The sequence below is a fragment of the Dermacentor variabilis genome, chromosome 10, assembly GCF_050947875.1.
Source record: "Dermacentor variabilis isolate Ectoservices chromosome 10, ASM5094787v1, whole genome shotgun sequence".
NCBI classification, from domain to species: domain Eukaryota; kingdom Metazoa; phylum Arthropoda; class Arachnida; order Ixodida; family Ixodidae; genus Dermacentor; species Dermacentor variabilis.
In genome coordinates this window covers 51,678,388-51,703,374 of record NC_134577.1, presented here as the reverse complement: position 1 = coordinate 51,703,374, position 24,987 = coordinate 51,678,388, and the positions used below count along the sequence as shown (strand labels likewise).

Below are 24,987 nucleotides of genomic sequence, written 5' to 3'. Positions count from 1 at the left end.
TTGGGAAGAATTGGGGATAAAAGTTAATGGAGAATACCTTAGTAACTTGCGATTCGCTGATGATATTGCCTTGCTTAGTAACTCAGGGGACCAATTGCAATGCATGCTCACTGACCTGGAGAAGCAAAGCAGAAGAGTGGGTCTAAAAATTAATATGCAGAAAACTAAAGTAATGCTTAACAGTCTCGGGAGGGAACAGCAATTTACAATAGGCAGCGAGGCACTGGAAGTCGTAAGGGAATACATCTACTTAGGGCAGGTAGTGACGGCGGATCCGGATCATGAGACTGAAATAATCAGAAGAATAAGAATGGGCTGGAGTGCGTTTGGCAGGCAGTCCCAAATCATGAACAGCAGGTTGCCGTTATCCCTCAAGAGAAAAGTCTATAATAGCTGTGTCTTACCAGTACTCACCTACGGGGCAGAAACCTGGAGGCTTACGAAAAGGCTTCTACTCAAATTGAGGACGACACAACGAGCTATGGAAAGAAGAATGATAGGTGTAACGTTAAGGGATAAGAAAAGAGCAGATTGGGTGAGGGAACAAACGCGAGTTAATGACATCTTAGTTGAAATCAAGAAAAAGAAATGGGCATGGGCAGGACATGTAATGAGGAGGGAAGATAACCGATGGTCATTAAGGGTTACGGACTGGATCCCAAGGGAAGGGAAGCGTAGCAGGGGGCGGCAGAATGTTAGGTGGGCGGATGATATTAAGAAGTTTGCAGGGACGGCATGGCCACAATTAGTACATGACCGGGGTTGTTGGAGAAGTATGGGAGAGGCCTTTGCCCTGCAGTGGGCGTAACCAGGCTGATGATGATGATGATGAGAGCGAGGCCGGGCCGTCTTATCTGAGCGTTGCGCGGGAGCGGGAGGCTTTGCGCCGTCGTCGCCAAGTGACGTATGACCACCCCGCGGATATCGCCCGGCGAGCTGCTTCACTGGAGAGGATCCGGAATGCAACAGGCGTCGCACCATCGAGATCAATGTAGCGACCGCGTTCGAACCCTGTCCGTTTGTGCTTCGACGCTCCGCATGTTCGCGGCGTCTCCTTGCATGTCTAGCACTTGCGCTTTCCCTGTGGCCCAAAAGGCGTCAACAACGTCAGAAGCTTACACACAACACTCTATACTTTGCTATCTTTCTTGATTCTCCACAGCGGCTACGTGATCATATGTTACTGAGGGCACAACAAACATAGCAACTTCTACTCACGATAGCCCCGTGTACTTTCGAACGCGCAGAGGAAAAAATTCGAAAATGAGCCGGAAGCGAATGCCCCAACAGAAACAGCTTGGAAACAGCGCGCCACCCTGTTACTATGTTGAGCATTTCATAACGCGAGAGCGTTAAGGAGCCCGTGCCAGAGAAAATCCGGCGTAGGCGTCCCGCGTCGGACGTCGTTACGGCAAAATAATTTTCGAACCATCCATACCCGGGCCATCCATTGTGACGCAAGGAACTTACTGAAAGAATTGAATTTCTCAACGTAAAATACGTAGAGAAATCGTAAGCTACGACATACACACAACCCACAGAAATGATAGCTCTCGGATTGTAATTTGACTATACGAGAACACTCACAGAAACCCCTTTTTCTAGCGTTTCCACAATTCACAGACCAACCGCTGCCCCGCGATTTGCGCACGCCGGTGCGTGGGTGTCTCGGGGCCCAAGGAGCGGCGCGCGCGGTTCCTTGCAACACCTCCAGCAGGCGCTCGCCTCCGCCGCATCGCGGCCCACGCAGGAGGCCGTGTTTCTACCACAAAGCCCTCCTTCGTCCATAGCGCTCGCGGCCAGCTTTTCCCGGCAAACATAACGATTACATCTGCCCCAGCTGCCGGTAAGCGTGAGAAGCAGTCAGGGAACTTTGAATGCTGTTGCGTTCCACTCTTAAAGGAGTAGCTTAAGCGTCCTCCAAATTTTATCATTCGAGACAGATCGCTGTGAATTCTGCCGTCTAGTTACTCTAGCGATCATATGGGACAGACCGCATGGCAGACAAGAGCACGCATGAGGCCCACTTAGAAAAGTATTCCCGTGGTTAAGCATTTGCATTTTTTTCCTGCATCAATTAGGCGAGCTAGAAATTGATTCACAATAGGAGTCTCTCGGAAGGCGGAATTTATGCAAATCACACAAGGAATTTTATACAAAATTAGAACAGTGTTGTTATCCAGGCTGTTTTATATTATCGCATACCTATACTACGCACTGAAATAATGAGTTTAGCTCCTTTCTGAAGCGTTTTTCTCTTCGCACACGCTCTAATCGTTTAACAATTTTCACTGTGGTCTACGGGCTTTACGACAGACTTTAAGAATGCCGCCCCCTGTCGCTCTGCAATGTACGCTGTTTGTTCGTGCTCGTCTCTATTTCTCTCTCCCTCTCCCCCTTCGCTCTCTTTCTATTTTTATCACCCTTCGCCTTTTCCCCCGTGCAGGATAGCCAACCGGAACTGTCTCTGGTTAACCTCCCTGCCTTTATATGCATCCTTCTCTCTCTCTCTCTTTCTATCTCTCCCTTGACGCTCAATATTGAATATGTGTTCTAACTCACAATTTTAGCGTAGGCTTAATAACTGGCATCACACAGCTTTAATAAAATTTTATCCGCAACAATAGGCTTGGAGCGCAGTATAAACAGCACTTGAATACGCTTTCTCCCAGACCAGAATAATCAGGAAAAGAGTTGTACGCATGTGGATTGCCTTCCTCCGAGACATCGAGTTGGTGAAGGTTTGATGATGCACACCATGTCATGTGGGGAGGCGCCTACTGTGACTGTCGTGGAAATGACCTAGAAAAAGCAATTAAGAAGAGTGGTCTGTGTTTTGTTAAATGAGGGCTCAGTGACGTTCCTAAGGGGCTTTAATTACGCCAACTGGCTGGACCTCACTCTCTGCTCAAACGATGTTGCATGTGGAGTAAAATGGAGAACAGACATTGAAACGAGGGGTATCGATCATTTTCCTATTCTAAAACAGCATTTCAGACTACGATTTTCGACTTACCGGCGCAATTCGAAGATAACAAATTGGCAGGAATTTTGATATCGCATTACAAGTCAAGCTGATTCGGTCAGTGATACAGGCAGTCTATTATCGCTTATAGAAGAAAAATTAAACCTTTGTTCAAAGTTTATTAAGATTCCTGAACGTTACGCTGGTGTAGACTCTGAATACGAAAGGCTCAGAACTATACGCCGCAGAGCTAAAAGAAAATACTGAAGCACAAGTCTTCCTGAAAATTACCGAGAATGTCAAAAGATGTATGATCGTACGGGTCGTCAGCTGGAGCGCCTAGATACAAAGCGCTGGAAAGAATTCTGCACTTCACTTACTCCCCATACACCTGAATCAAAAGTATGTAATGTTCTGTGCTCTTTGAATGAGCCAGTAACGCACCGACAATCATTCGGAGCTCTAGCTTTAGACCAGAAAGTACCTGAAACGACCGTTGCAAACGAGTTCTGTCAGTCTATTACACGTCCAGGTGCAGCAGTAAGCACACCTGAATACAGCAATTCTGTCAAATAAGTCAAAGCATCGACCAATTTGTCTATCACTAGCCACCATCATTACGTAGATCAGCCGTTTTCATTAGAAGAATTAAAGAACGCATTTATAACCTGCCGCCAGAGGACAGCGGATGGACCAGATGGAGTCACATATGCTGCACTGAAAAACCTGCGTCCTGTGGCCACAAAAATTTTGTTAAAATTACCGAACCATGCGTAGATATGAATGTCTTCCTCCTTCCTGGAAAATTGTACGAGTGGCTCCGATACTAAAACTGGGTAAAACTCCTTTAAACTTCCACCCAGTCGATCTGACAAGTTGCTTATGTAATGGAAACGATGATCGACGCTAGGCTTCAATGGTGGACAGAATGTACCAACGCACTACCCGAAAATATGGCGGGCTTCCGTAGGCGCAGGTGTATGATGAATGCTATTTTATATCTTGTTATGTACGTAGATCATGAGAGGAGTTGTGGAAGAATCAGCATTGCAGTGTTTCTAGACATGAAGCGTGCATTTGACACAGCCAGCCATACTCACATAAAACATTGGTTAATTCAGTTGGGCGTAGTTGACCGAACACTGAGATCGATTACGGATTTCTTAAGAGACAGGAAAGCCTTTATTGAAGCTGCTGATGGCAAAAGCACAGAGTATAAAACGAATCAAGGTGTTCCGCAGAGTAGTTTGTTCAGTCCATTTCTATTTAACTGTGTTATGACTGAATTACCCCATATGCTGCCTGCTACTTTGAATTATTCCACTATATGCGGACGACTTTTGCATATGGGCATCCGACCCGAGTGCTCAAGCCGTTAAGCGAAAGCTACAAGCTGGCCTAACACTAATTAGCGATTTTTTAAGAACCAGAGGTATGATTATTTCAAATGAGAAAAACTGCTGCACTTCCTTTTACAAGGAAATGCCTCAGGAGATTCCAGTTCGTGCTAGACTCTCCGCGTCTGCAACTTGTGCGACAAGTGAACTATCTACTGAACAAACTATCGGGTAGATTGTCCAAGGAAACCTGGTTCATAAATGACGCGCAGAACTCTCAATCATATATTATAGATCCTCGAATAGAATTCAGCATTCCGTTTAAAATTAGTTGGTCTGTTGAAACAATAGTTCATAGGCTTCGACTAGGCACTGCCTATACTAAAAGCTTCCTGTATAGGATAAGAAAAACTAACGGTGCTACATGCTCATGTGAATAGGCAAAAGAAGACATAGAACACCTTCTTCTGCAGTGTAAAAATCACGACGCTCCCCGCAAGAACCTCTCGAAAATACAACATGGCTTGGACAGACGGCCACTATCCTTAGGAAATATTTTAGGTCCATGGCCAACAGAACAACTTCAAACCATCGCTGCGCGTGCCTTAGCACAATTTTTGGTGGAATCAAAAATATCACAAAAATAATAAGTCATAAAATAGTTATTGCTCGCGCTGTTATTATTAACAGGCAACCTTAGTTACATGCTCATTGTATTCGTGTTCATGTAGCGTATCTATTTGTTGTGTTTAGATTGCGGCATTCAAGTGCCCAACACATGATTTGAAAATTATAACCGCGCTAACGCATGCAACCACAAATAAACAAGGACGAGACAAAAGCGTTTCTGTCTCGTCCTTGTTCCTTTGTGGATGCATGTGTTAGCGCAGTTATAATTTTCAAATCAAGTATGCACCAACTCGACCACAACGAAGTTTTCATAAAACACTTTGTGTGAACATCTTAGTTTTGCGAACATTTAAGTTGTGTGAACTCATATGTGTTGTGTGTGAATATTTCGTTTTTGTGAGTATTTATGCTATGTGGACTCTTCTGTTGGGCGAATATTTATTTATATTGCGGTATGGAGACTAAATACGTGAATATTAGTTCATGTGTTTATTAGATCAGTTTTGTGATTGCTGACAACTTTTTGACAACTATCACGTAAGCGGAGTAGCCGGCGCCACAGATAGGAACCAACCGCTCCTTAAATACATTTAATAAAAAAAAGGTTTCGTAAATTACCTCGTAGGGTAACAGACGTTCAGGCGAAACTATTGCTGGCCAAGCACGCCAGGCTAAGCCAACCTGCTGCAATTTGAACGAGCGTAGATTGAACAGCAACCACGGCAACAGCAACATCAACAGCAACAACAACAACAACGACGACGACGACGACTACGATGACTACTACTACAGCGCCACCATCCCCACCACCACCACCACCGCCACCATTTGGAAGTGTTTCTGCAGCACGCATTTTCTCGGGAAAATATAAGACGATAACATTACGGCGAAAGGCCAGCTCAGAGCACCACGACATGTGCAGGCACATTACACTATGGAATGGCTATGCACTTCATTAGCGAGCTATTAGACGCAGATATGGAAAGCATAATGTGTAATCACATAGATCGATTGTTAGGGGCTGTTTCAGCAACTAAAATTAAAATTAAATAAAAATAAATCAAACACATCGGTTTATGACATTGCTCATAGGTTAGTTGGTTTGACACGTCTACTTGATTAAACGTTTGCGGGTCGACAAGGCGAACTGTTTGAAAAGAAGCACTTCTGGCCATCCGGTGCTACATTTACTACACTTTATCCGAGAAATTCCAGTTGCGAGACTTGTCATCTCTATCCTGCAAGGTAGATTAAGTTCAGAGGTTTCAAGCATTACAGCAATGTAACAGCTCACATTCTGTGCAGAGCAACGTGCTAAAGAGGGCGCACTGCGATCTGTACCCTGACGGTGATGGCAAAACAGTGTAAATGACCACACGTTGTATATAAAGAAAAGAAGATGCGAGCCAGCAATGGTTGACACAGAAGAAAGACAAGTTCTCGGGCCCATTAGTCTATCATATGATTTGCTGTTTAGGCTCCACTACCTTTGGGATTGGTTCATATTTTTTTAGAGTGCACTGTCTCCGCAATCGGTCCACATTAAAAAAAAAAAAATTGTTGAGTAAAGCCACACTGCCGGCTCCAGCTATAGGAGCGCGATGTTTCGACGAGCGCAGCTCGGCATGATTTCGGGTTTCTTGCGCTAATTACACGTAATTACTAAAGCGTACACAGATCTACGCTAATGTGGTGCGTCTTTTTCGTACCAGGCTTCGTTTTGACACCTTTGTCGTTGTCTCACCTGCACTTGAAGGCCTCAAATCGTTTAATTGGACGAGACGAATGTGACCAGGTGTTCAGATCTTATGAACCTCAAAGCGTCTTAAGTCTCTAAGGAAGATCTTGTCCTCGAAAAAAAAAAAGAAAAGCACCTTCACGTATACGCTAGTCTACAGTAATAGCGAGCTCAATGGACTTTTTCGCTTCAAACCCGCTAATATAACGAGCAGCGATTTCTTATGATAAAAAAAACGTCATAAACTCGTTCCTTTGTTCCTTATGAATATAGTTTACCGCCAGTAGGGAGGTGTGGTAACTTTGCATAGGGCTAGACAGAATGGTATGCAACAGGTTGTCAATTCATCAGAAAAGGTTGCAACTTGATTGCACTTCGTATTAATTTTTCTCCGGCCTGTTCTATCATTGCTTGTTTGCTGTCACTTAACATAGTTAGTCACCGCGTCCTGTCCACTCTCTTCGTTCTGGTCTTTGTGCGCTTTTACAATTTCAAGATGCAACTAAACCAACTGGCCCTGTTATTCAACCTGTTATAGCATAGTTAGCTTTCACCATATATTCTTCCGTGGCTTTTCAATGCATTTCTATATTATGATATCGAGGTTGCGCGCGGGACAACTTTTGCCAGACAAAAGCAACACGCCATGCTTCAAAGATGCCTCTCGTGCGCACTCAAACATCTTCGTACCTCACGCTTAGAAAAAAAAAGAGTGCAGGTGATTTATCCTTGGACTAGTAACTCAGTGTTCCATCTTTAACTCAATTTTACAGAGTTGTCCTGCTCCACTAATAGAGTACACGTACACTCTTTGTGCTGAAACTCTGGAAAAGAATCCACACTTCATATATATATATATATATATATATATATATATATATATATATATATATATATATATATATATATATATATATATATATATATATATATATATATATATTGCGAGACAGCTGCTAAACCGCAACGGTTTATTTCGCAGGTCGCGTGCTAAAGACGATGACGCTGGTCGTGATGATGAATATATACGAAGAAGATGAAGGGGTAAAATAACGCTCACACAATTTCCCCCGCGCGTGGAAGCGGCCAACCTGGCCGCTGGTTACGCTGGATATGGCGGGAAACGTCGTATGAAAGGCTTTAAACGCGAAACATGCACAATCTGTAGGGCACGGCAGCGACCGTCAAAAGGCGGAACAACTGGAGTGACACGATAGTTAAGCGGCTAAGTCTGTTCCCGAACAATGTAGGGCCCGATAAAACGGGACTGAAATTTCTCGCACAATCCAGGAGCGCGGACTGGGGTCCACAGTAACACTTCGTCTCCAGGGTGGAAGGAAACGACACGGTGAGATGCATCATAGTGAATTTTGCGGTCTTGTTCACTGGCGTCGGTGTTGAGGCGGGCACGTTGGCGACATCGGGCAATGCGCGAAATGAACTGCTCACACACTGATGTGGACGAAGGCACGGTGACAACGAAGAAAGGAACGTCGAAGGTAGTGATCGGTTGGCGACCATACGCAAGGAAAAAGGGCGAGTACCCCGTAGTGCGTTGGATGGCCGTGTTGTATGCGAAAGTGACGAATGGCAGAATGACATCCCAATTGTTGTGGTCAGGGTTGATATACATGGATATTATGCCGGAAAACCTGCAATGAAAGCACTCTGTGAGACCATTAGTTTGAGGGTGGTAGCTGGAAGTCATTTTATGGATGGTATTGGACGCATAGAGAACATCGTCGAGAAGTTTAGAGAGAAAGGTCCTGCCGCGGTTACCCGAAAGGACACGTGGGGCTCCGTGCCGTAAAAAGATGGCTTCCAAGAAAAAGGCTGCAACTTCCTCGGTAGATCCCGAAGACAGTGCGGCTGTTTCAGCGTACCGTGTCAAGTGGTCTACAGCTGTGACGATCCATCGTTTACCGCCAGTGGTTAAGGGTAGCGGTCCATAGAGGTCGATAGCAACGACTGCGAAAGGAGCTGCAGGACACGGGACAGGTTGGAGCAGTCCAGCCGGAGGTGAGGACAGTCGTTTGCGGTGTTGGCAGAGTCAACAGGAAGCCATGTATTTCGCTACGCTGGTTGCAAGTCCAGGCCAAGAGAAGCCGCTGCAAATTCGCTCATAGGTTTTATGGAAGCCAAAGTGACCGGCAGTGAGATCGTCGTGAAAGGTCTCCAATATCTGGGCCCGAAGTGATCGGGGAACGACAGGAACCCAACGGTGTCCTTCGGGACTTCGGGGTGAAACACGTACCGGTATAATATCGAATTTTCGATCTTGAAGTTCTTCAACTGCCGACGGAGCCGAGTATAAGGTGGGCGAGATGATCCGCAAATATGTTCCATAACAGAGTGGCAGTAGGAGTCATTACGTTGGCTAGAGGCAAACGTATGAGAATGGCTGGAAGGGAGCCGGTCGAGAGCTGCGAGCCAATGGGATGCAAGCGACGTGCCCTGCGGTTTCCTCACGGATGGTGGTAAGCAAGCAGCGTTTGAAGACGGTGGTAGGGGACAACGAGAGACAGCATCGGCATCCTGGTGTTTCTTTTCCCGACTTGTAGGTGACGTCGAATTCGTATTCTTGTAAACGAAGTATCCATCGGCCGAGACGTCCCGTTAAATTCTTTAGCGTCGCCAACCAGCACAAGGCGTGGTGATCGGTAACGACCGTAAAGCGGCGGCCGTGCAGAAAAGGCCGACATTTTTGGACGGACCAAACAACGGCGAGACACTCTTGGTCGGTAATCCTATAATTTTTCTCTGCAGCTGTTAGCGTACGACTTGCGTATGCAACCACACGTTCTTCAGAATTTTGCTGACGTTGCAGAAGAACAGCGCCGATACCGTGTCCGCTGGCGTCAATATGTAGAAGAGTGGGTGCGGTGTTGTCGAAATGAGAAAGCACAGGTTCGGACATGAGGGCACGCTTGAGGGTGTCAAAAGCAGTTTGGTATTCCTCCGACCATACGTAGGGAGCTCCAGAAGGAAGGAGTTGATGGAGCGGCGCCGCAATGGTGACAAAGTTACGTATGAAGCGCCGGAAATACGAAGCTAGGCCAAGGAAGCTACGCAAGTCTTTGGCGCGTTGAGGCCTGGGGAAGCGAAGAACAGTGGTAATCTTGTCGGGGTCGGGTCGAATCCCCTCCTTGCTGACAAGGTGTCCGAGCACTTTAATGGTTTTGCTGGCAAAGCGGCACTTTTTTGTATTCAGCTGAAGGCCAGCAGCTGAGAGGCATGTCAGGACTTCGTCGAGGCGCTGCAAGTGCTGATGGAAGGTCAACGAAAATATGATGATGTCGTCAAGGTAGCATAAGCAAGTCTTCCACTTTAGGCCCCGTAGTGTCAATCATCCGCTCAAACGTGGCGGGAGCATTACACAGACCGAAAGGCATTACGTTAAATTCGTAAAGTACATCAGGTGTGGCAAAGGCAGTTTTCTCCTTGTCTGCTTCGTCCATGGGGATCTGCCAGTATCCAGAGAGTAGATCAAGACTGGAGAAATTCTCCGTGCCTTGTAATGAATCTAACGCATCATCGGTTCGGGGCAGTGGATATACATCTTTGCAGGTTATTTTGTTCAAGGCAGGGTAGTCTATGCAAAATCGCACTGAGCCGTCTTTCTTACGCACCAAAACGACAGGTGACGACCAAGGGCTTGAGGATGGGCGGATTATGCTACATTTCAGCATGTCGGCAACGTGGGCATCGATGATCTGGCGTTCAGCGGAAGAAACGCGATATGGCCGCCGGCGCACGATGGAAGTTCCATCTGTGGGATGCGATGAGCCGTCGCAGAAGTCTGTCCCAGAAGAGGACAGTGGACATCGAAGGAGTCGTTATGCTTGGATAACAACGCCAGCAACTTCCCCGTCTGCTGTGGCGTTAGATCGGAGCTGATCGTACTAGCGAGAACAGAAGCAGGGACCGGATACATAGCTGTGGGTGTTTGGGAAACAGCAGTAGTCGAGGTAAGCACAGAGACAGGCTGAGTGTCCAAGACGCACATGAGAACGGCGCCTTTGGAAAGCAGGACTGGCTCATTGGTTCTGTTGAGTACAGCCAAAGTGGCCGTGCCGTTGGTGAAGCGAACAAGGCTGGGTGCCAGAGCAATCCCTTTGGATAAGCAACAGGCTGACGGTACAACTAAAACGTCACCATCGGTGATGTCAGAGTTCACTGCAAGGAGTTGTTCACGACCAGGGGGCACCATACAATCGTCAGCAGTTCGTGAGCGAAGGCGCGGTTCGTGCACGTCGTCGGAATTGTCAGTCTCTGTCAAGTTAACGAGGCGTTGACGGCACGAGATGAAAGCAGACGCCGAAGAAAGAAAGCCCCACCCTAGTATAAGCATGTGAGCACAGGAAGTCAACACTGCGAACTGGAAATGGTGGCGTATCCCGTCGATCAAAACTATAACGATGCATTGCGCCGATGGCCGCATCACAACATTATTTGCACCACGAAGAAGAGCTCCACTGTAAGGTGTAGTAACTTTGCGTAGACGAGAGCACAAGCCAGCGTGAATAATAGAAATAGCTGCTCCCGTATCAATCAATGCTAGGACTGGTACACCTTCTGCACACACCAATAAAGTATTTCCCGGGCACGCTGGAGGAATTGTAGTCTGTGCGAGCCATGCAGCTTTCCCTCCAAAAACTGCACCATCTAATTTTCTGATCGGTAGTCAGGAGTGCGGGTAGCCGGTTGCAAGGGTGATGTCGAGCGTCGGAGAGGGAAGGGCGAGCGGCGGCGCCCTGGACGATAGTTGCGAGGCGCTTCGGGAGGTGGAGAAAATGAGCGTGGGGAGAGCTGGCGTTGGTAAGGACTCGGAGGAAGCAACGGGCCTCTCTCATAAATATCGTAGCCACGGCGTTCGTCCTGTTGTCGTCTTCGGCAAAAACGCGATAGGTGGCCACGAATACCACAATAATAACAAAGGGGGCGGGGCGTAGGCCGGGTAGTGTAAAATGCTGTGGCAGGCTGACGGGGTTGTAGAGTCGCCAGATGGTTGGAGGCAGTAGCAGCAGCAGGAGGCGCTGTCCGAACGAACGCTGGCTGCATAGCCGCAACCTGAGCGTACAAGGTGGATGGCGAAGGCGGGCCACAGCTCGCAGCGCAGGTCATGGAGGACAGCTCCTCTTTGATTATGTCGCGCAGGCCAGGAACCGAAGGTTGAGGCTGCAGAACGGGAGGACTCAGCAGGCCGCACGCTTGGAGCTCTTCGCGTATGAGAGTCCGAATCAGCATACGCAAGTCGGTATCGGACGTAGGAGGCGCGTCACCGGTGACAGGTTGTAAACGGATGGCCTGCAGTGCGTCTAGGTGTTGGCAAGTCGCGATCACATCGCTAGCGGCATTTGGATTCTTGATCGCCAGTGCGTTGAACGCGACTTGGGCAATGCCCTTTAGGATATGACGGACACGGTCAGATTCCGTCATGGTGGCGTCAACTCGGCGACAAAGGGCGAGGACGTCCTCGATATAAGAGGTGTATGTTTCGCCGGGAAGTTGTGTGCGTCCATCAAGCTTTTTCTTGGCGACCTCAGAGCGGACGTTGGGAGCGCCAAAAATCTGTCGAAGCTGGTGTTTGAATGCCGCCCAGTCAGGCAAAGTGCTCTCGTGGTTGAGAAACCAAGTCCTGGCAACGTCATTGAGGTAGAATGCGACGTTGCGACGCTTGTGCATATTATCCCACCGGTTAGACTCACTCACGCGGTCATAATTGTCCAGCCAGTCATCGACGTCGTCACTACGAAGGCCAGCGAACATGGTGGGATTGCGCTGCCGCGTGCTGACGGTCCATGAAGGAACGGCCGGTGGGGCAGAGACGGTGACGCCGGAGGCTCCTGGAGGGTCTTCTTGGGGCATCCTGGCAGAAAGGCGGAGCAAGCGGCGGCCTGAATAAAGCTCCAGGGAAACTCGAAGGCGTAGAGGACCAAGGGATCAAAAGCAGCCTCCACCACTTGCGAGACAGCTGTTAAGCCGCAACGGTTTATTTCGCAGGTCGCCCGCTAAAGACGATGACGCTGGCCATGATGATGAATATATACAGATGAAGAAGGAGGCTGTTCCAAGCGTCCAAGGGCATGCCAACACTCCCTTTGTGTTTAAAAGAAATTGATAGAAACATTTACGCGACGTATTTTACGACAGCAATACTTAGTCGACGGCTTTGTAACGAGCAGTTAGAAGAAAGTTAGTAGTAATATCATTAGTATTTCTTTGATGCACTGGTTGCTATTTATTCCTCTGTTGATCAAGAAAGTAAGTATATTGGATGACCCGTCCCCACTACGAGCAAACATTACGCGCCTCAAAATATCTTTTTTTAAATTAATTTGCGGTATTTGTATAGTATCGCACGAAGAAAAATACTTAAGTTCAGATACGACGTTTGTCTAACGGCAGAAATAAGATATTGTAACACCTTTTGGTAGTTTTCTTAAACGACCAGTCCTGGAGGGGTATTTGTGGAAATTTAGATGAAAATTGATGATTCTCTGTAGTACTCGATAACCGCCAAATTCGGTAACTCTAAACTTCGTGGCTTCTTTAGACATTACTTTATAAAAAACTGCTGAGCCTTTAGCTACAAGGTTTTTCTGCAGTAAGCATGGTTACTTCAAACCAGGCTTACCAAGATTTTGAGCTTTGTGCTTGAATATAAGTGGTTTTCCTTAGCCGCTCAACATCGCCTAACTCAAACACGCTTCTCGTTGAGGCAACTTAACCAAGTTTCCTTTTTCTCAAATGTTTTGCAACACAAAGAGCCGGGCTTGCGATTCAACCTAAATTATCATTATAATTATAACTATGTATAATGCTTTAGTATTTGTGATATGTTTCTTCAGATTTGCAAAATTGGCTAATCTAAACAAATATTTATTTTTATGCTTATTGTTGACATGTTAGTTCCTTTTGCAGAAAATGAGCGCAGTATTTCACGAAGCCAAGGTAGCTCAGGCAGATTTGCCTATTTCATATTGATATATCGTTCAAAAGAAAACAAAACAAAAATGTGATCGGAATACCTGGTTCGTTCTTCCCTGAATATACCCAATTGTTAACTAGTATCTAGATTCCATATCGTTTCTAGACGCCCAGTGTATTATCTCCAATGTTATCAGCAGATGGGGTAATCCACGCTTGTTTTCGCTTTCTATTTTTCATCTTCATTTAGGCGAAACTTCCCCGGTCTTCTCGTTGATTACTCACCCGAAAGATAGCCGGAAGCTTCAACGACCAGGGCGGCGCACGAACTCTGCACAAGGTGAGTTCGTCCTCTTATCGACCCTGGAAAAGATTGCTATATTTCAGATAAACGCTGAGATAATCATCTCAATGCACTGACATTATGAGTGATAGGGAACTGTCACATGCGTCCACCACGCAAAACACTCGAGCGCTCTAGTACAAGTAAAAAAATCAGCATTTCAAAAGTTCACCCACTGTGACAGTAGTGGGTGAACTGGGCCGCCACTATGAGAATACAACACGCTTGGCACAGCGCCAGGAACGCTGTCGCCCATAGGTCCCGGCATGTCAGTTGCATAGCCGCGCCAAATCTCCTGAAAGCGATCGTATCCCCGAAAGCGATAGCTCTAAAGTACTGCCCCAACGTGCTTACTTGCCCTGGCTATTTGAGGTTATTTGAGGTGCCCTACAACTTTCTAATTGATAGGTTTGCGATTCGAGCAATAATTAAAAAGTTCACTAATTAAAATTATTCAAGTAATATTTCGTGGTGAAAACAATACTGGCCGTAAGTACATACGACTACGGCTACTATGCAGTCGGTTCGATTTCTCTAGAGCTCTCGCGCATCTTTAAAATATTGGCCCAAGTTAACTGGGACACCCTGTATAACAAACAGCACAAGCATGTACGACGCTAAAAGCAATCTGTTATAGGTTTAGAGCCGGCGTGTGCTTTTATAAGGAACAGTAATAGCAGTCGATACGCAGGTACAAGAAAGCGACAGAAGCACGCGATGCTTGCATCAGGCACGCTTGAACCATTTGTATCACGTACACTCGACGCATTAAGAGGTTAAAAATTGATCTCGTTTGACGCGTTAATCGATTGCTTCCCCGAATCGTACAACAGATGTTTCTGGTGGATATCGTGATAAAGGTACATACGTCTACACAGCCTCACCCAAAATGTCGTTCTCTCAGATGTTCGGATCTCTCTTTGTGTACAGGCCTGTTTAATTTCTCGCATCCTTCTGGTTTCCTTCTGGTGCTCTTGTGCGAACAGAGTGCCAACAACGTAAGCGCCAAAAAACATCGCAGTGATTTCTTACAATGAGAACACAATAAGCAGCATCGTTCATATTTCTGCATTTCTGTCCTTGCCATTCTCTTTCCCTTCGCTACGTTTCTCGGATTTCTTCGCTCCATTATAAGTAGTTTATTGGGTATTGAAATTTTCGCCATGGACCTGTGAGACACTTTTTTTTCTTCCTTAGACCATGACTGTGGCCGTCTCTCGCCTAGAGAGTACTAAGAGCGATCCTGCAGTATACCTCAAGTGGACAGGTGTTAGTGAGTGCGCTTCAACTGAGTCTTCACTCGCGCACTAGTGCTCTTTCTCTTTACTTCTTTCTCTCTATTCGTCCCTGCATCTCATTTGAGCACCACTGAAGTGTGTCGCTGGTTGTGCGCCCCAGTAGACAACTTGAGACACAATGGGTATGTGCGTCTGGGAATGTGCCACTGGGTATGTGAACAGTCTTGTCAAATGTCCCAGAATGGGTAAGTGTCATTCGGTAGATGCCCGGATCGAGAAGGAGGACGAGTGACAAGAAGGGAAGTCGATAGCAGTTAACTGAAGAGGTCAACTGCGGATAAGTGAGGAACCCGGCAGTGCCACAAAACACGGCTTTAATTCGGACACAACACAGGTCTCACAGCCCACGCATATTACACCTTAACATAATGGCTTAAAACAAGTATTCGTGTCAAAAAAATAATGTTGGTAATAGAAATAGCAGAGAATGGAGAAGGAAGCAAAGGAAACGAAATTGAACCAGATCATGGATTTGCTTTTTTTTTTTAAGGCGAAAGCTTTTCTCGGCTTATGGGGAAGTTTGTGTCAGCAGACCTGACCGCCGGAGCGTCCACAGAAGCGTAATCACGCCATATGAAGACAGATTAAGGAACGAAAAATGATTGATAGTAACAGTTAGTGAACGATAACATTATAATAGAAATTGGTAGATGTTAAAAATGACTAGTAATGACTAATAATGGCTACTCATGACTTGTAACAACTACTAATGGCTCCGAAATGACCAATATGCCTAACGAGGGCTTGTAATGACCACAATTGATTAGAAATCACTAGAAATGTCTAGTAATGAGCAGTAATGACTAAAATGACTACTAATGACTTGTAATGACTACTATTGACTTCGAAATCACCAATATGTCTAACGACGAATTGTAACGACTACAATCGATTACAAATGACTAAAAATGCTTACTAATGAGGCGCATGATAAGAGGAAGAAGAGTAGGCTTTCGCCGTTCACCTCTTTAGGAGAGATCTTAAGAGACAATGTAATTTTTAGTTCCCTAAATTGCGAAACTTTTTTTTTAAACAACGCCTGGCGATAAACTAAGGTGAATGCGAGGTTTATATTTCATAAAGGTACGTCCACCGCGCTATTTCTTCTTCGCCATGAATAACAAGAGTATTAATAGCACGTATTCTATAATATAGTTCTAAAATTGGCATTGAAAATAATTATTCATGTCATGTTGCCACGTAGTAGTGACGGTAGAGAAGACAGGAACGAAACTGTGAATGACGAAAGAAAGTTTCATTGGGAAAACCTGCGCCCACGAAAACAGGCTGCACTCAAAGCACAACGACGGCGGCGAACACAGTCGGCGATCGTCGAATGCTGATCTGCGGGTGAAGCGTGTCAGCTTTCATACATGAATCATCGGAGGTTCCAGAGCGATCGCCGGGAGTCCGCGTATCTTCCAGAAAGTGCTACACAATTCGCGTCTCGAACACAACCAGATTGCACGAGGTCCGGTGACAACACAACAGATAGAACCATTGATAACGTTATAGTAAGTTCCAATCATGCGGGTGCGTTTCACGCCGAGTGATAACTTCAAGTTGTTAGTGGGTTGAATGCAGTCCCCGAGAAAAATATAAATAAGTACACGTGTCAATATCTTATCCTTGATTTGAAATATGCCCTATAACTATTTCTCTCCTTTTTTTACCTACAACCACCCAATTTATAACCGATCGCCCCATAGTGAGGTTTGCCCATACCATTAGGCACCAAACCAAATAAAACCGTGCATTGAGAAAAGCGTTAACCTAGACACAAGGGAAGAAGGAAAAGAAGTGGTGATATTTCAGTAAACAACAAATAAAACTTCACTTATTGCCTATTAACACATATGCGTGTGATCTGCCAACGTTTAGTTGTTTGGCCACGGCGGCCGCATTTCGATGGGGGCGAAATGCGAAAACACCCGTGTGCTTAGATTTAGGTGCACGTTAAAGAACCCCAGGTGGTCAAAATTTCCGGAGTCCTCCACTACGGCGTGCCTCATAATCAGAAAGTGGTTTTGGCACGTAAAACCCCAAATATTATATTAACGTTTAGTTGTTTTTTTTTTCTTCGCTCCCACATACTCAACCCTTTTCCCTCCATCCTCTAAAGGAGTGTAACCACCTGGCAAATATCCTCGTCTATATTTACTGTTTTTATTTTTTCCCTCTCTCTTGACTTACACTCGAGCTGACTTCCAGAATCTCGAGCAATACGCGGAACAAACCATGCCACTCCGAGAGTCGGCGAAAGAGGAAGCCTAGGCGTAGATAAACTCCTTCCCCTCTACATCGAGCCAAGGTGTCCGGTTGTGCTCTGGCGCGAAATGTTGGTCTCCGTGCGTAACGAGGAGGGGGTCGGTGTGACGATAGATGTGAGAGGGAGGATACGACACGGGTACAACCACACGTACTAGTACACGTACAAGCCACACGTGCACAAGTCCGCAAGGCCGAGAACAACACTGTGGGAGATAAATCGGTGGCAGAGAAGAGGAAGGGAGAGGCGGCGGCGGCGGACGAGGAGATGGGAGTTGACAGAGAGACAAAGTGAGAGAGGGAGAAACCACCCAAAAGATGTTCCGCGCTGGCCAGCCTAATTAATCCGCTACGGTGACTCATTAACGACGCTGCGTCTTGTCGCGGGGTCCTTCTAGGGGGCCGGCAATTTGCGTTAAAACCGACCGATCTCTTTCCACGTGCTCCCTCCCTTCGCAGGCACTTCCATCACACGCACACACACATAACACGCGAGTGCGGCGGCATAAGGTGACTCGAGCCACCGCTTTGAGCGAGCCGTGGCCGAAGGATCATTTAATGCTCGGCGGCGACACGATTTGCGCAAAGGCGATTGCCGCGCGAGCGGTTCTCAATTTACACGCTGCCGGCAGACGAGCCGGCCACCTTTTGACGAGTCCGTGTGCTTGAGATGATTTCGGAACACCTGAGAAGTCAGTGATTTGAGCAAACGCTGCGTCAACGGAAAGAAAGAAAGAAAGAAAGAAAGAAAGAAAGAAAGAAAGAAAGAAAGAAAGAAAGAAAGAAAGAAAGAAAGAAAGAAAGAAACATACTGGAGACATGCGCGAAAGGTAGGGCACTGTATTTACGGGAATTCCAGTCCACTTTCTTGGCATAGATCTCGTTTTCTCTAAAGATAGAAAGGTTGTATCACGTTGCAGACACCGCAATGCGCTGTGTACTTTGGGTTCGCTTTCACAACCGAGATAATATGGGAATGGAATAAGCTTGATGATCATACGCATTGCGTGCACGAGTGTTCGCGTATCATCCTTATGTGAGGCAGTATGCTTTGGTACTTCGCTATAGATATGTCTTGGCAGTATTTCGTCATTCTGTTATTACTAGCTATGTAGTTATGCGCTAATAATTTTTAGGCATCATGTGAAAATTTTCAATGTGAATTGTTCCAACTCAACACCCAGTACATAACAGTTGCTATCCGGTCCACAGTTGGAATTGCGAATAGTCACACTGCACTACTATAGTGCCGTTCCCAACTGCTTCGTGTACCTCTGCCGTGCATCAACACGAACGTAACAGCAACTACAACTTTGTTAAGTGCGACAAGAATTCTAAGTTTTATTGGTACTGAAGGTAGGAACGACGACGACACTACACTAGAAGCAGCTCAAAACGAGCGACGGGCTCGCATCGAACAGCTCAAACCAAGACATCGACAACGTCATAATTGTCGATTGCTTCTCCAACAGTTCTGTCAACATAACGGAACTCTAGGCGTTCCCGCTACTACATTTTATTCGCCGCACAGAGCTGAATCTAGCACCGGATGTGACGCGCCTTTCGCAGCCACGGAGAACGAAGGTCCACCGCAGATTCGGCTATGTAGCGAAACCCAACCGATAAGTGGGTAAGTGAATCACAGGCGCCAATGAAAGTAAGCACGGCTCGCGGGGTACGCAAGACCAGCCGCTGTCCCACCAATAGGCCTGCTTACTGTAGAGAACGTGTGGAGAACCATAGAGTTTCCAACAGAAGGTACTAAAGGAAACTCGGGCGCGAATGTGTATGGGACACTCGAGCGTGGCACTTCAGCCAGCATGGTAGTAGCTATTAATACACGGATGTGCCTTAAGTTCGTCCGCCTGGCTTTGAACAGCGTTGCAACTTTACAAATTGATCATTTTCAACAAGCTATTGCGTTACAGACCAGACAGTTAGCAGCTGGTGTCCAAATACGCGTCGCAGCGACGGCTCTGTCAGGGTAACAAAGAGGTCGCGATTTTGCCGGCTGCATGCGTCGGAAGCAACCGCGGATCCGGAAAAACGTCACGGACGCCGTGTTTATGTGCACCACCTATTCGCAGCGATTGTGATTGTGCGCACAGTCTCATTGCCTTCTGCGCTTAGAAAATTAGGATTTCCTTTAGAATTTGGGAACACAAATGCCGACAAAGCGCAGTGAGTGAAGCCACGCGAACGCCTCAAGCCGCAATGACGAAGATCAGCCAAATCCATGATAAATAGACGGATTTTATTGATAGGAACGACAGAGAGGTCGACCTGAGCTAGTGCGCTTTGGTATGCTACTCTGTGCTGGGGAAGAGGGAAGGGGAGCGAGAGCACTGGGATGGAGTAAAAGGGAAGTGGGGAGTGTTTATGCACATTAGACGTGGCGCTACTAGAGCCGCTCGTCTAGTTCCGTGTCCTGCATAAACTTCAACAGAGCTTGAGTTGTCCGGACTGTATTTGCTGCGTCAGGCCACGGACCGACAATAGCTTCCTCCGACAGTGGTTGCCCGCCAACGCTGGCTAGGGAATTATCCAACGACCTTCGCTCCAGCGTATACTCTGGGCAATCCGCACAATGTGTTTTCCAGCGTTTCGGGCGTTCGACGTACTAGCCACTATTCCTACGGTTGCTGAACGATCGCAGCGCCAGAGTTTCCTTCAGTGGTTTTCATAGGAAACTCTATGTGGAGAGCCACCGGAAACGCGCAGAGAGCGGCGCCCGCGTGGCGCTCATGACGCGGTATAGCGTGAGTGGCGCGACCCGGGCCAACGCAGAAGAGGGAGGCAGCCATAGCGATGTAGAGCTGGAAGGGCCGCGCGCAGGCCGACCGACGCAACGTCGCTTGGCGCTCATATTTACGACTCTCCATAAACGTCAGGCAGTCGCGGAACCACACGAGACAGGAAAATCCTCTTCGCCTCCTTCTCCACACTCTCCACCGTCTCTCCCACATCAACGAAAAAAAATAAATGTCTAAATGCTGTGTGTGTGGTCAGGGCTTGACGTCAATATGAGTATAGATAAGATGTACAGAGAGAGAGAGAGAGAAAATAAAAATAAAGTGACGAAAATACAAGAACGGAACGCGAAGAGGGCAGGAAGAATAGGGAGAGATAATATAGAAGAAAAACGAGAAGATAGAGTTTAGTGAAGCCAGCCACAACGAAGGCTTATAGGCAGACCGAGCCAACCGAAGCCGGCCGAGGCCGTAATAACGACGAAGGGCACCGTGGGCCGCGAGCATGCGAGCGCTTTTTTTTTTTTTTTTTTCGTCTCGTCACCACGCTAATATGCGGTTGCGTATGGCAGGCTCGAAACGCCGCTAAATGGAAGCTTTGCCTCAGCGCACGCCACGCGCTTCACCTCCCCCCCCCCCTTCCGGCCCCCGAACACACCCAAGCTATCAAAAAACTACAGGAACAACAAACAAGCGCTCTAAAAACAAGCGCGGCGTTGAGAAATGCGGGGGGGAGCGAGTCGCGCGCGTTGAATTGCGGCCGGCGTTCGCTGGCATAGTGACACTTCGCGTCGTCCCCAACGTCCTCTCTCCGTCGCGCTGCCCACAACGCGAGTCCCTGTGACGCGACGGCAAAGAGAGACAGCGCGGTCTCTTTTAATGCGCACCGGTGCTGCCAGCTGTCGGCTGGAAATTAACCTCGCTGATTGGACGACGGTGCGTGCAGAGTGGCGCATACCGTTGTGGACATCGCATGTCGCAACCTGTTCTTCCACTTCCCGCGCGCGGCTCGACAGGTCGCGTGTCACGCCATCTGGACGTCCTGTCGAAAACGTAGAGCCGCACGGGTGCGTGCGAGATGCGGCGGTGAATTAAATCGAGCGGCTTCCCCTAACTCAGTCCACGCCCCCTGACCTCCCCCCCCTCTCCATGCCGGCGGCAAGCAACACGCCTGGAACCTCAGAGCACACCGAAGAAAAAATTGCGCGCAGGTGGCTGCAGAAAAGAGATTGTGACCGTTCCAATGCACATTAGCGCATACCTTGTGTAACATTCGAGCCGAAAGGCGTAACGCGGGTCACTCATTTTGAACGTTGCGCGTTCTCTCTGTTTACATCAGCCCCAAACGTCACTCTGATCCCTTGGCCCCACCCACGAGACGTGCTGCAATAACGGTACGGACGTTCCCCCAATTCGTCCACGATGCAGGAGTGGACTCGAAAACTGTTACATAAGAGTGTGCCACTGTGTTAATGACTAACATTCATCGCACCACTATTCTTGTCATCGGCATCCTCTTTCGTGCCCTCTTGGACTTACCCAACGCAGAGCAGCACGACAGAACCCATAGCTCCAGTCCAACTTCTCTGCTTTCCAAAAAAAAGGAATAGAAAAAACTACACCTTAGTAAACTTATCAGCTACTTACTATCTTTAAAGCAAACAAAATACCATGAGTGAGATTTACCGTAAGATAGAGTTGCGCCGCTAGGGAGCAGCCAGCAACTTCGATATATCGTCGATAGCTCTGGTCAATAAGTTGTCAGGATACATACGCAAGTCACTTTGCACTGTCGCACTCTTAAACAACTCCACTAGTATACTCAGCCAGCGTAACTGCCACGCTTATTCTAGATTGTAGAAGTAAAATTGTTGATATAATGCTTTAGGCACCTAAAAACAGCTGGTTTGAAAGCTGTCCTGCCAAATCGCTGGGAACGTCGGAATCCTGGTTCGACCTCACCATCAGACTTGTAATTTTTTCGAGGTCCGCAACGACGCGACACAGGAACCTACCTGCCAAGTGCCTGGTATAAAGGCAGAGAATGATTAGGTTTAAAGAGAGAGAGTGCTACTGCATGATGCGGAAATAACTGGTTGTTGCGCAGATTACCACGTGTTTGTGACAGTAAAGCATCCGCGGCTGAAACTAGCTCGCTCAAGTTAAGCACGGGCTGACTAAATGAAATTCCTTATGTAATGCATCCATAATAAAAGCGCTTACTTCTAGGCGAGACAGGGAACAGCACTTTATTGTGTTGCATAGGGTAGACTATTTTCATGTTGTAACGGTTTATCGTGCGCGGCACTCACTGATGATTGCGTACAGCTCGTCACCATTCAGCGTAAAGCAAAGTGCGTCTTAGAGGAATAGCGCACCAACGCATGGACGATGTGGTCTACCAACATGGCAGTGCGCGTCGAAGTGCGTTCGCTTGCTTGAGAGTTCGTCGTCGCTCCTCAAATTTCGGCTTCGCTAGTGGCTGAACGACGGGAGAGGGTTTTCCTTTCTCCCACGTCGACTCCAGTGCGAAGCGCGCAACACGATGGCTAATTGATAAGGTTGCCGTAAGAGTTCTAGCATCCCTACGCCTTGTTGCACGTTATGCCTTGTTGCACGACTTATTCCAATAGGGATAAGTCGCCGTGGGAATAGTACGTTGAAACAAGATACACGTTCAAGGCCATTATTTGGGGTAGCAGAAACGCTAAAGGTAAATGAGACACATATGAAAACTAAATATGCCTTTAAATCAATTACCTTGCTCCTGAGTTTAGCGGCCCAGCAACGAGCTGAAATTACCTTTCAGTTGGCAAAAGTTGCTTGGTTTCACTAACTCTACCCGGTACAGCACGATTCTATTAATGCGTTCCCATTGCAATGTGCGATCGCACTTTGCTCCACCGCATCTTGACGCCCTGCCTTGTTTCGTTGAGTGAAAATTTGACATTATTTAAAAAAGTAATTATGTCAAACTACTTACCCAACTACTGTTCGAGCGCACTTATGCGGTGTGTTTGCCCCTAGGAACTTGAAATGACATCGGTGACCAAACTAAGTAACCATAGCGCCGACGTAGAAAAGGAGAGAAGGGAAAGCAAGGGGGCAAAATGGGGTGGCGGGCAAGAACAGCAGGACCGCAAACGCCAGACGCATGGCGCCGACGCCTCCCTCCTTTTTTCCCTTTTCTTCCTCCCTTCCTTCCCGAAGTCTCGCGAACAGACGACGGTGACGCCAGCAGCATGGCTGGCGGACAACGGGAAGACCACGACGACGCCAGAAAACGGTGCACCAGAGACAGGAGGAGGAGGGAGGTGGCGGGGGGATGCGCGGGCGGCTGGAATATATATGTCGTCGTCACGAGAGCGGCCCAGCGACGTTGGCCGGCGTGGTTAGAAAGGAGGGGGGGGGGGGGCGCGGCCGGTTCACTCAATTAAGCCCGAACCGAATAGATTGGCGGAAAAGCAGGTCGAAGGGGAAGAACAGGCTGTCCGAGAGCAACGCCAGAGGGAATGAGGGGAAGGACGGCGCCGGGAGTTTTGGGTTGAAAGGGAAAACGGAGACACGGTGCAGGGGCGGGGGGGGGGGGTGTAATGCAGCGGCAAACAGACGACGGCAAGCCGCATGCGGCCGAGCCAAGCTGCTGGAAGGCGGCAGCTGTTCACCGCCCTTCGCTGACCGCTGTGCGTGCTGCCGGTGGCGTTCTTCTGCGGGAGACAAATGGGTTCGATTTCTTTTCTTTCGGGGCGTGTAGAACACATGGACGTGTTTTACGGGTGAAGGCGGAATCGTGAATAAGTGATCGTATACAGCGCTATGATACCGTCGTAAGGTTACGTTGGTTTGTGCCGCGCCTCTTCGGCAGCATAGCGGTGTGCTACCATAAGGGCAGCCGTCTTTTCCCTAACAGTATACTAGATATCGTACACCAGATAACATTACCTCTCCTGCACTGCTGGTCTCGCCACTACTTTTGCAGCTTTTTTTTTTTTCTTATGATACCATTGCATTGCCCTCACTGTGAGCAACCAGCAGAGCTATTCTGAACTCTGTAAATTTGGCCCTCTCATTCACATGACCCACGTTTGAAATTTGAGCTAATCAGAGGGACTGTACAGCCACCCTGTGGGCCAACCAGAAGTGACAAGCTCGCAAATTCGGCAGTATGTCCGAAATTTAAGTGTGTCCAGAACAGAATGCCAGCGAAAGAACCATTTTCATTTCACAGAGGCCTGGCCACCGCGAGATACTTCTGCCTAGATGTAACAGTAGTTATTACCTACGACATACATTTTAAAGCAAACTTTCATTGAGAGCACTCCAAGGCTTTTCTGACCATGGCTGCTGTCTGGCCGAATAAATATATAAGGGCGTATGAAGGTACGCACGAAGGAGGAGGAGCAGCAAATAAATAGAGAAGGCAGGGATGTTAACCAGAAATACGTCTGGTTGGCTACCCTACTCTGGGGGACGGGAGAGAGGGAATAGAAAATTTTTCACATAAACCTTTCATGCCGACCACGCTTCTGCTGCTGACTATTTCCCCCTGTCTTCTGCGTAACAAACAAATGACTTCCTAAAAAAGACTACAAATATAATTTCAGCTCACAGATATCTCTAGAGCACACCGATCTGTTAATATATAACAGGCAGTCATGTTTCACGAATTCCTTTATTTAGCCATTTGGTACGTGTCACAAGCGGGCGTGCCAATTCTGGGCCAATCCT

General features: G+C 47.5%; 1 protein-coding gene and 1 long non-coding RNA gene across 4 annotated transcripts in view; one reads left to right on the top strand and one right to left on the bottom strand.

The window, feature by feature from the left end:
* The window catches only part of LOC142559530 (uncharacterized), a 174,980-nt gene that overhangs the window by 69,922 nt on the left and 80,071 nt on the right, over positions 1 to 24,987 (bottom strand). Inside the window, exon 2 of the long non-coding RNA XR_012823146.1 lies at positions 13,886 to 13,963. This is a non-coding gene — a long non-coding RNA (uncharacterized LOC142559530). The remainder of the gene's footprint in view (positions 1 to 13,885; positions 13,964 to 24,987) is intronic.
* LOC142559529 (uncharacterized) overlaps positions 1 to 24,987 on the top strand; it is a 197,545-nt gene that overhangs the window by 116,627 nt on the left and 55,931 nt on the right. For all 3 annotated transcript variants that reach the window (XR_012823145.1, XM_075671109.1, XM_075671111.1), the window contains exon 2: positions 13,851 to 13,940. Coding sequence is in view for 1 of the 3 variants with exons in the window: in XM_075671109.1 (XP_075527224.1) it covers positions 13,851 to 13,940 (90 nt within the window). In the remaining 2 variants the exon portion in view is untranslated. The remainder of the gene's footprint in view (positions 1 to 13,850; positions 13,941 to 24,987) is intronic.